We start from the raw sequence: 10,672 nt of genomic DNA on the forward strand, positions 1-10,672 counted from the left end.
TATATATTTGTCTTCAAAACCGATGGTTCAACAATTAAATTATCTATAACATTAGAAACATTAATCACACAATTTCATGGGTTTTTCATTTACATGATATTTAGTGGATCAGATGAAATTTCACCACACTCATATTTTAAAATTTAAAAAATATATTCAATTTTTTAATTAATTATTTTAATAAAAATTATATTTATACGAACTAAAAATATATTAAATAATTTTTAATAATTTTAGTATGATAAATAAGTTTTATTTAATTTTATTATTAATATTGGATTTATTTAACTTATAGCCTAAAAGTGATAGGTCCCTCTCCCTGTTCTCATCCAAAAAGTTGCAGCATTTTATATAGGATTCGATTAGACGTAGATAATTATCATAAAGAATATTAAAAAAGAAAGCAGAGAGGTGAGAAAAAAGGAAAAGGTTAGAGGGAGGGGAAATCGAGAAAAAGAAAAGCGGGGAAGGAAGTAGGAAGAAGGAATGAGTGCAACGCTGTGTCCTTCCAGTTACATAATTTCCTCTTATCTCTCTCCCCATTATTATTCGTACAAGCACAAAGCAAACCCTAATTTCAATGCCTTTTTGGGTTTCTCTGTGTCTCTGCACCGACGCCTCGGTAACTGGAAGAAGAAGACCACACCCAAGCCATTTCTGTCAAGACGGACGGTATTTATCTCTGAAACATTGATATCTTGTGAGTTGAGTCTTCTGATTTGCAGTAGTGCATGAATCTTATTACTTCACAACTGTTTATTTTGATTTTTGATGGAATTACTCCAATCGAGAACTGAAAACTACTACTATCTTTGATAATTTCTTGAATCAAGCTGTTGCCTAGTGCCTAGTAAGAATGTAGGTACCTTGTGAAAGTCTAGTGTTATCAATTCATGTACTGGAACAGCATGCTGTGGGCAGGGTAGTATTAGGTTTATTTTCTTAGTTTGTACAACTTTTTTGCTCATGTTAGCTTCATCACTACTCCTTGTGCTTGGGGGCAGTTGTTTTTCACTAATTTTTACTACCAGGGACTGTGTTTTTATGTACTGGTATAGTGGCTTTATGGACATGTGAATAGAGATCAAGATAGATACAGTCCAGATTGCGAATTGAAGGGTTCTGATGAAGAACTAGGCACACGGATTCCAACTCAGGCCCAATCAGTTGTGGAAGGATCAGGGACAGTTCGTGTATCAGAGTTCCAGCCTGTTCCTGATGTTGATTATCTACAGGTTTGTAACCATTTTGCTGCAAAACTTATACAAACTCTGAACTAATAATTGTAAAAGTCATTAAAACTAGAGTTTAAATTTGATTAACTGTCAATTTAAAGATTTTTACATGATTATCTAATGATGTGGTAATACATCCTTGTAAAGGTTAAAGTTTCTTGGTCTTGTTCGTGATTGTCAAACTTCCTTAATGATTTGGGAATACAATATTTGATGATAGTGTAAAAAACTTTTACATCGAAGGTGGATCAAAATTAAATCCTTAAAATTATTACGCTGTCTTAACTAGGCTTCTTTTTCTAATAGTATATGTTACTTTGCTTAAGTATTACAGGCACTTGATTTTGAATTTGACATTGCATTTTGACATAACTGACAAATATTCATAATCTTAAATTGTTTTTGCTACCTGAGAGAAACTATTACTGTCTGCGTGACGTTACGTTGCACCATATTTTGAATTGAGTTTTGATTTTTTACAGGAGTTATTGGCTATTCAACAGCAAGGACCTAGAGCTATTGGCTTTTTTGGAACGCGGAACATGGGATTCATGCATCAGGAACTAATTGAGATTCTTAGCTATGCTATGGTTATAACTGTAAGATAGTGACTTCACTTAAGGGTATCTTAAAATATGATCATGTGCTTGCTTGTAGAATACAAGATATGGTGATACAGTACAAGTTCTTATGATTTTTGTTGACAATTACTATGGTTGTGTCTCACAACTTCATGTGCATTTGTTGTTGTAAATTATTGTTTGTAGAAAAACCACATATATACATCTGGAGCATCTGGAACTAATGCAGCTGTTATCCGAGGTGCTTTAAGGGCAGAAAAACCAGAGTTGCTTACAGTCATATTGCCTCAAAGTTTAAGCAAGCAGCCTCCTGAGAGTCAGGAGCTATTGTCCAAAGTAAGATTTAAGCTTGAATTTTTTATACACTATCTTTAAGGTTTAAATTTAAAGTGTTCATAAACCTTTTTTTAATAAAGATTTTTCATGTGCTTTACATATGAATATTTTAACCCGGTGGTAGGTTTATTTGCTGAACATCTGTCCTTTCTGTCTCTCGATCTGTTATACGTTTATCCTCAATGAAGTAAAGATATTATAAAGGGGATTCCTTTTCTTCATCTCTAGTCTTTGTTTGTGCGTAACTACCATTACTAATTATTTATTTAAATGTGGATTTTGTTAATGTGTGCCCTTAGGCATAATTAAGAAATCAAAATATAAACTATTAAAGAAAAGTATAAACATTTAATATCTTGAGGATCTAAAAAGCATTTAATACTTTATACCTTAAGAAATTACAATGCGTAATAAATGCTAATTTTATTCCCTTAATATTTTCCCAAAGGACACTTGGTTAACAAATTCTTTTAAAATATTTAAAAATAAATATAAAAGGATAAAATTATAAATACATCTTATTACTTATTTAATAGTTTAAAGTTAAAGATAAAAAATGTTAAATATGCAAATGGCTTCAAATGCTTCAAATGCTTCTATTTTATTTATTTATTTATTTATTTATTTATTTTCTTTTTTCAACGTTTTCGTATCTTTTATTTGGGTTCATCTACTACCGACCCCAATTAATTTGGGATAAAAGTGTAGTTGATGTTGATGTTGACAATTATAAGTTACTTCAAACACTCTTCATTAATATTTATTTTATATCAATAATAAATAAAAAATGCAAATTGATAGGCATTACATGCCTGTCAATACACTAATATTATATAAATTGCTTACCTTCTCATTGGTAAATGGAGGTTAGCATCTTCCTCATATTAATGTAATAGTAAAATCCCTCCGTTCCCTTCCTATTTAAATGGCACATGATAGTGGATGATATATTGGTCATTTACTTTCATTGTTTCCAAAGCTTCCTTGGTGATTAGTCTCGCCCTCCCCCCTCCCCTTCTCTCTCTCTCTCTCTCTCTCTCTCTCTCTGTCTGCAGGCACTATCTTACCTTCAAGTTCTCACTGCTTAACACCATTATTAGTTTTTCTCTCCCTTTCACTGCTAGCCATGTTTGTCTAAATGGTAATAGCGAGTCATGCTGTTAGAAAGTGGGGGAAAATTCTTCAGAATTTGATTTTGATCCATTGTTAGTGTAAACTTTTTCTGCACTACATACAAACCATGTGTTGCCGCATCATCAAAAGAATTTGATCTCTTGGGCAGTTATTTTCATAGTCAAAACTCTTTTAATATTGTGTCAATGCATGACTAGATCATAGTTGCCAAACTCACTCCTACCACTTGGTCCTGCATACCAATACTCCACGGTACTTTTGCCATCTGGAACGTTCAAGAACATGATCCAGATAGCCAAAGCAGGTGCATGGCTAGCTTGAAAGACAAGAATTAAGGAAAGAACCATTGGCTTCTTGTGATGCTTGAAAGATGAATAAAGGTTGATGCTGCCATTGATGCTTGTTATGGGTGATGAAGTGTTGCGCAGTTGCAGGGGAAGGAAGTGGCTGGCATTGGTGGGAGCATGAAGGAAAAAGAAACCTAATGACTTTTACCAAAATGCATGGTTTGGCTTAATTTTGGAGAAATTCTTCTAAAATAAATATGGACTCACAGGGTTACTTGATGGGCGTAATTCAATATGAGCTTCTACCTGAGAGCTTAACTTTATGCGCTCATACTGAAAAAGTGTACCCTAGTACCCTTAACATATATTATTTTTCAAAGTGACTTGCCATGCTCCGTACCATTTCCTAAATGTAAGCTTCCCGAATAGGAAGAAATAATGGTCCCGACTTATGAATCTAGGCCACTTAACAATGGTTGTGCAGTGCACGGGACTCCGTGCATTGCAGGGTCTAGGGAAGGTCAAATTTACAGGTAACTCTATCATTGTGAGTAGAGAGGTTGTTTCTGCAACTAGAACTCATGACCATCAGGTTACAAGGTAACAAGTAGCAACCTAACCCTCTCTGTTGGGCTACCTATGATATATGAAAATTGTTATCATTTAGTGTTTAAATTTGGTCAATGTAAAAGTGTCTAATAATTGTGACTGATCACCTATCAACATCATCCAAAATCTACAAATAAACAATAAAAGGATTGTGTGTGCGTGTCTATATATATATATATATATATAGGGACAAGATCATTTTACACTAATATAAGTTACACTTATAATTTATTATATCTAATGATTCTAATTTATTATATATGTGAGTCGTTACATGCAAGTGGATCAATAGCTAAGATTAGGTGTAAAGACTTCTTATTCTTACTGCAATGTAGGTTGATCTTGCCCCATATATATATATATATATATATATATATATAATGGTTCTTGTATTAAATCCTGGGAGTATATTTGTATTTTAATTGGAATTGTTTCTCTTTCCGAGCCTTTTCCAGAGTCTCTATTGCCTTACTTCACTACATAATGCCTCAATTTGTCAGTTTTACTTATCTATTTTTTTCTAATTTATGTTTAATCTCGGGGTTATCTCTTTTTGTGTTGCTTGGGCTGGTTGGGTTTTCTGGAGAGTATTGGGTTAGCCCTATGGATTTGCATCAGTTTCTCCTTATTAATGTTAGTGCTTTTGACTCTTGTAAAGAAGATAAGATCTTGTGGCCGTGCTATGTGTTTGGTGTTCTCTAGTGTTTATGGGTGGAAAAAAATGTGAGAATTTTCAAGTGCATTTTTTTTACTCTAGACTTAATTTGGTATCCTTTATTTTATATTTAGCTTGCCTTTGATGTTCTGCTCATGGTGTCTTTAGAATTTTTTATTTGTTAGACATGCAGAGAGATTGGCATGTTTTGTTACATGTCTCAATCTCATAGGTTCTGGTTGCTTTGTTTTGTTACCTTCTCATGAGGATGTCTTAACTCCTATCCTCTTTCTTTGTACTCTTCTCTTCTTCCATAATAAAATTTCTTTATATGTTTAATGTGTGTGTGTGTAGTAAAGATTAGATTGTCAAGATTATTTGGGTATGGGATTTTTTAGACTAAATTACATCGTTTTAAGGTTTTTTAAAAATAAAAGTGGCCTAAAGCCGGTTTTATGTGGCTGTTAGACTGCACCCTGGTTTTTCTGGTCTGACCAGCCAGGCTGGTCCAGTTTTTAATCATTGGTTGTGATCTCAATGATTTTGTCGAATGTGCAGGTGAAAAATGTGATAGAGAAGCCCCACAATGATCATCTACCTCTAATAGAAGCCAGCAGGTTTTTACTACTTGTTTTTTCTTGTTGTCTTTCATTTTGGAGTAATGATTCCTGCGCAGACTTTATGCTCATAGACTCACGTGCAAGCCAATGGATAAAACCTTTGTACTACTATAACTTTTCTGAATGGTCCATGAGCCCATCACTTTCGAGTATGTGAGGGGTTTGTGAGTTTATCATTATTGTCCATTTTATTCTTGAAAAATGAAATTGAATTGAAAGAGGGAATCATATAGTTAGGAAAAGACCATGTTCAAATTACTTGTGCTTTGTAATATGGGTATAGTGCCAATTTAGGGAGGCAATGGCATCGGACATATAACTGAACGAACATTATCTGGTCTACAAGCCTACGCATATTTACGTTGTTTGAAAAACTTTAGTTTTTTTATCTTATAGTGTAGGATTTAATTTCTCACGTTTAGTCCAGTTTGAGTGACATGACATCTTCAGTTTGTAGTCTGGTGTGATTTGGATGAATAAGCTTGGTATCAGTTGCAATCCAGCTTGTAATTAAATTTTTAAGCGAGCTGTTATTATAGCAGTAAGATTTGGACATTATTTTTTCTCTCATTGTTTCAAATGCAGGCTATGTAATATGGATATCATTTCACACGTGCAGCAAGTCATTTGCTTTGCTTTCCATGATAGTAGGTTGCTCATGGAAACTTGTCAAGAAGCAAAAAATCTGCGGAAGATTGTGACTCTCTTCTACCTCGACTGACACAATTTTTATGCATGTCTATACATTATTTCTCTGCGTAAGTGGGGGTTGGAATAGTGTCCTGCTTATTTTTGGTTTGTAATTATAATATTCAATGAGATGTTGCATTAACTTGCTTCGTTGAAGCTCAGTTGGAAAGCTATTTAATCTCATTCTTGGAGAATGGTTGTGAAGAAGAAAATACTTCAAAATACTTATGGATTTACGTTTATATATTTACGGCAAGTTTTATACTTTTTCTTTTTAATGAAATGCTATCATGAATTTTTATTTGGCAAATTTCGGTGAAAAATTGTGAAATGCGAAACAGTACTTTAGATTGAGGGGGAGCAATGTCGTAGCGTTCGAATGGAGGTTGAAAATGAAAAAAATTGAGATGGTTCCCATTTTATATTTTGGGTACATGTGTGAAACGTTATCACTTAAGCATGCCAGCGTATTACTACTTACCAATTTGGAAGTTTGATTTCTTATTAGTAAACTAGAACCTGTGAGAGCTATTGAAAAGAAACTTTCCAAAACCTTGATACGGATGCAAACAAAGTTGGTTTTGTTTCAGAGCTTTCTAGAAATCGATGCAACGTAGTACTGAACAACTGGAGAGTCCTTGAAAAATCATTTTTGCACTATCTAAGATTCTAGATAGTTACATCACTAAAGAAGGATAATTATGATCAGATGATTGTTTGAGAAAATTATTTTAATGATCTGAAGAAAATTTTAGACAATTATATTGAATGGGGATAGATTAATTTTAGGGGTATAAAATTTGGTATTATTGTATTTCCAAAAAAATCTGTTATATTCTTACACTATTTAATGATTTATATAGAATATAATTTGTATTTATTAATTTAGAATTATGCATTGTCATGATTATTTCTATTAAATTTTGTAAAAGTTTAATAACTATAAGAATGTAATAAGCGATCCAATTTGAAAAGTATAATAATATTTTTATACATTTTAAAAGTATATATTATGTTAATTTTTATGTGTATTGATAGAGTATTGAAATTTTGAAATAATATTAAATTTTATAAATATGAAATTTCAAATTTAACAGTAGATATTATTTAATAAAACATATTCAATAATTTAAGAGTAACTTTGAATATACGGATATAAATTGATCCATTTTCAAATTGAAAAGAAAGGCATCAATTTACATTGGTACGAGAGTTGATATTCCTATTTTAACACCCTTCACATTACATATAAAGAATTACTTTTATTCAATGAGCGAGTTTTTGAAAAATAAGCTTTATACATACTTTTTTTTTGAAAAAAGAAGAAGTCTATATTATGAAAGACTTAAAATTTAACTCCTTCATTAGTAAAAAAAAAATATTCCAAATGAAAAAATTGAGCATAGTCAAATTATTTCAGTATTGAGAAAAATATATGAGATCATTTAATTTTAGTTTCAAAATTTTCAGATTATAAATTTGTTACCTATGAATACTGAAACAAAATTAACATAGATCGATTATGTATGTATAAAAAAGTTATAAATACAAATCGTTTGATAAATCCTGCGAGGGAGATCTTTTATTAATTTACTGTGTAAATAGTAAATTAATAGTATTATTGAATTTGTTATTTAAATATATTATATTAAAGTTATTATAATATTTTATTATTAATTTTTTTGTTCTAATTGTAAAATGTTTCGTATTAAAAAAGGATATGACATAAGGTTCATATCAGAAGACGCTAATAGACAATGACATGTTCAGTCGGAGGTACAAACATAAACAAAACAGACAATGCCATGTTCACTCGGAGGTACAAAGTACAAACATAACCAAAACTAACGGGAGGGCTCGGCCTGTGAAAATATGGTATGTTTTCTATGTATTACTCAAAGAAGTCGCTGCTTATATAGGCTTACAAGAGGAGCCAAGTTGTTACATTCAAAAAGGCAAAAAAATTAAAATATTGTATTTAAATAAAATAATTACGCATTTAATGTTATTTCGTAAAAAATTACACATCTACTGCACAATGTGACGCCCAAAACTAGCGTCACATGTGTGCTCTATATATTTCCTCACCCCCTCCATTCAATTCATACCTCTTCTCTCACTCTTCATATCTCTCTTCTCCACCAACATTCCTTTATCTTTAATTTAGTATTTGAATTTTAGTTGTAATTCTATTTAAAAATGAGTTCAAATCCTGATTCTGTTCGTGTTGTGTTATATTACAATGGTAGGAAGGTAGAAGGTCGACGATGTGTCATATTCGAAGGTGAAAAAAGGCCGACACGTAAAATAAGTACAAAACTCACCATGCGCCCTATCTTTGCTGCCCTCCGTGATATGTAGCGCTTTCCCCTCTCTCTGAACCACTCCATGTACTCATGATTAGGTGACATCAAACCATATAATGGAGGTGGCAGTACAATATGCTGAATCCTAGTATTCCATCGATCAATGTGAGCCATGAGCTTACGTCTCCAGTTCTCTTCAACCTTCCCCCGTAGAGTATGATCATGTATTCCTCTCAATTTTCTAGATTTTTCCGGGATGGGTTGATTAAGACCAAACTGTCGCATGCACCTATTCGGTTGACATGCCTCAACTGTGTGGAAGTAGATAATAGGTGTGGGAGCTAGCCACAGATACTGCTGCTCTGGAGTCACGTCAAGCCACTCATATTCTATATACGGCTGCCACACCACCTACAAACAAAATGTGAAACAATATATAGAGTTACAAAAAAAAATAAACCCATAGACAAATAACAACACCGTAAGTATCTAACACCAAACCTCATCTCTACAGAGTGTGTCCAATGTTTCCCGATAATGGGTGACCTCATGAGGTTTAAACTTTTGTACAGCATTAAACCTGTCAATCAAAAACATTATCAACCAAACATAATCGTCCAAAGTCAAGAAGTATATAGTTAGTACATACAGTATTAACCAAACATTATCGAAATCAAATGAAGTAAATAAATCATACTGGCATCCATAATGTGTGCCCGGTTGTGGATGAGGAGGAAGGGGTGGAGCAATGGGTGGGAATCGTATCCATGCCCAAATTTGAAGGAGAATATGGCAACCACCCATGTCGCTTTGACGAGCATCTGTCACTTCACACAAATTCCTGAACAAGTGTGTCAAAATTGCAGATCCCCAGCTGAATCGGCCAATGTCCTCAAATCCTCCACCTAGCAACGGGACAAGCCGACAACCAAAATTGCTACCTCCAGACTTGTCCGCCAGCAACCAAGTCCCCAACATCCGCGCAATGTGAGCTTTTGTGAAGTAGATCTCGGCAGCATGATTCCCTTCATGATCAGTCCACCGGGTATAATGTCGATCCAAGAATGAGATGCGGAGGTCGCCAGAATGATGGAACTCACCGGCCTCTGGAACATGTCCAAAAACACCAGCACAAGCAGCGTGTCAATCCTCAGAGGTCGATCCGATGACGACAGTACCGTCGGTCGGCAAGCCCAAGATGCCTGCCACATCTTGTAAGGTGATCGTCATCTCACCTTGGGTCATGTGAAAGGTATGTGTCTCTGGTCTCCACCTCTCGACCAGAGCACTAATTAAAAATGTATCTATCTGTGATAAATTACGCAGTTATCACGTGTTAACGAATTACATTATTTAATTACATAAATACAAAACGACATAAATAACATACCTGGATATGTTGCATCCTGGCAACATGTATGAAACCCGCCTGTCTGAGGTACTCTTCCACAACCTGTGGAATAGCACCGGTAGGTGGGCCCCCTTGTGGCTTCCCACGCCTCGTCTTAATCTTTCTTACATGCTCAGTATTCCACACACGCTGTGAAATATGACCTTTCTGCGTCCTCTGACGAAGGACCTCCCACCTGTAGGGTCCAGGTATGATCCACATGCTGGGATCGGTGGGCTCTACATCCGAATCAGATCCCGAAGAAGATGATGACTCAGCCATTATCCTTAACTAACTACAAAGTTATGCACTCCCGCATTAATAACATCATGCATACGAAATTTACAAAGTCTAACACTATTTATAAATCACTAATTAATATGCTAAACCCTAATACATAATTAAAAATCAGTAATAATAATAACTACGTAATAATAATATTACTATATCATTACAACATTCATAGCATGACACAAAATTTCTAAGTGACTATCCTAATGTTCCAAGTCTCTAACATACAATCAATCCTAACATGTATTACTAACTAGCACTGTAATTTAAATGTATACATATGAGGTATTATGACCTTACCTACGTTGGCAGAGCTTCGCTACGAACCGCGGTTAGAGAGGTAAATGAGTAAGGAGTGAAAAAAGGAAAGTGGGGTATATATAGGTTGCACATGAGACGCCCTCTTTGGGCGTCACATGTGACGCCCAAAGAGGGCGTCTCATTGTGCAACAGATGTGTAATTTTTAACAAAACAGCATTAAATGCGTAATTATTTTAATTAATTACATTATTTTAATTTTTTTGCCCATTCAAAAAT

General features: G+C 34.0%; 2 protein-coding genes across 3 annotated transcripts; one reads left to right on the forward strand and one right to left on the reverse strand.

The window, feature by feature from the left end:
- Positions 1–395: 395 nt before the first annotated feature.
- Positions 396–6,395, forward strand: LOC133307139 (uncharacterized). Of its 2 annotated transcripts, none has more exons than XM_061507577.1 (6): positions 396–672; positions 1,059–1,235; positions 1,718–1,834; positions 2,003–2,152; positions 5,396–5,454; positions 6,043–6,395. In XM_061507577.1, the coding sequence occupies exons 1-6, from the start codon at positions 487–489 to the stop codon at positions 6,176–6,178; spliced, it is 825 nt and encodes a 274-aa protein (XP_061363561.1). In that variant the 5' UTR covers positions 396–486; the 3' UTR covers positions 6,179–6,395. The 2 variants fall into 2 exon arrangements, with proteins under 2 accessions (XP_061363561.1, XP_061363562.1); XM_061507578.1 differs by having other exon boundaries at positions 6,109–6,395.
- A 1,596-nt stretch (positions 6,396–7,991) lies between these two features.
- On the reverse strand, positions 7,992–10,125 carry LOC133307118 (serine/threonine-protein phosphatase 7 long form homolog). Its single transcript, XM_061507537.1, has 5 exons — positions 9,844–10,125; positions 9,151–9,557; positions 8,955–9,033; positions 8,472–8,864; positions 7,992–8,009 (listed from the first exon to the last, which is right to left on the reverse strand). The coding sequence occupies exons 1-5, from the start codon at positions 10,123–10,125 to the stop codon at positions 7,992–7,994; spliced, it is 1,179 nt and encodes a 392-aa protein (XP_061363521.1).
- Positions 10,126–10,672: the final 547 nt, after the last annotated feature.

Source organism: Gastrolobium bilobum, unplaced genomic scaffold, assembly GCF_033153095.1.
Source record: "Gastrolobium bilobum isolate Gb01-03AN ecotype WA unplaced genomic scaffold, APGP_CSIRO_Gbil_v1 utg12914, whole genome shotgun sequence".
Classification (NCBI taxonomy): Eukaryota; Viridiplantae; Streptophyta; class Magnoliopsida; order Fabales; family Fabaceae; genus Gastrolobium; species Gastrolobium bilobum.

Bases quoted from the DNA above. Each gene is read 5' to 3' on its own strand.
- LOC133307118 (XM_061507537.1), bottom strand. From the start codon at position 10,125: ATGGCTGAGTCATCATCTTCTTCGGGATCTGATTCGGATGTAGAGCCC. The intron at 9,558-9,843 runs GTATGTTATTTA...CATGTTCCAGAG, and splicing joins CCAGGATGCAACATATCCAG to GCCGGTGAGTTCCATCATTC. The intron at 9,034-9,150 runs GTATGATTTATT...TTTGATTGACAG, and splicing joins GGCACACATTATGGATGCCA to GTTTAATGCTGTACAAAAGT.
- LOC133307139 (XM_061507577.1), top strand. From the start codon at position 487: ATGAGTGCAACGCTGTGTCCTTCCAGTTACATAATTTCCTCTTATCTC. The intron at 1,236-1,717 runs GTTTGTAACCAT...GATTTTTTACAG, and splicing joins CTGATGTTGATTATCTACAG to GAGTTATTGGCTATTCAACA. The intron at 2,153-5,395 runs GTAAGATTTAAG...TCGAATGTGCAG, and splicing joins GTCAGGAGCTATTGTCCAAA to GTGAAAAATGTGATAGAGAA.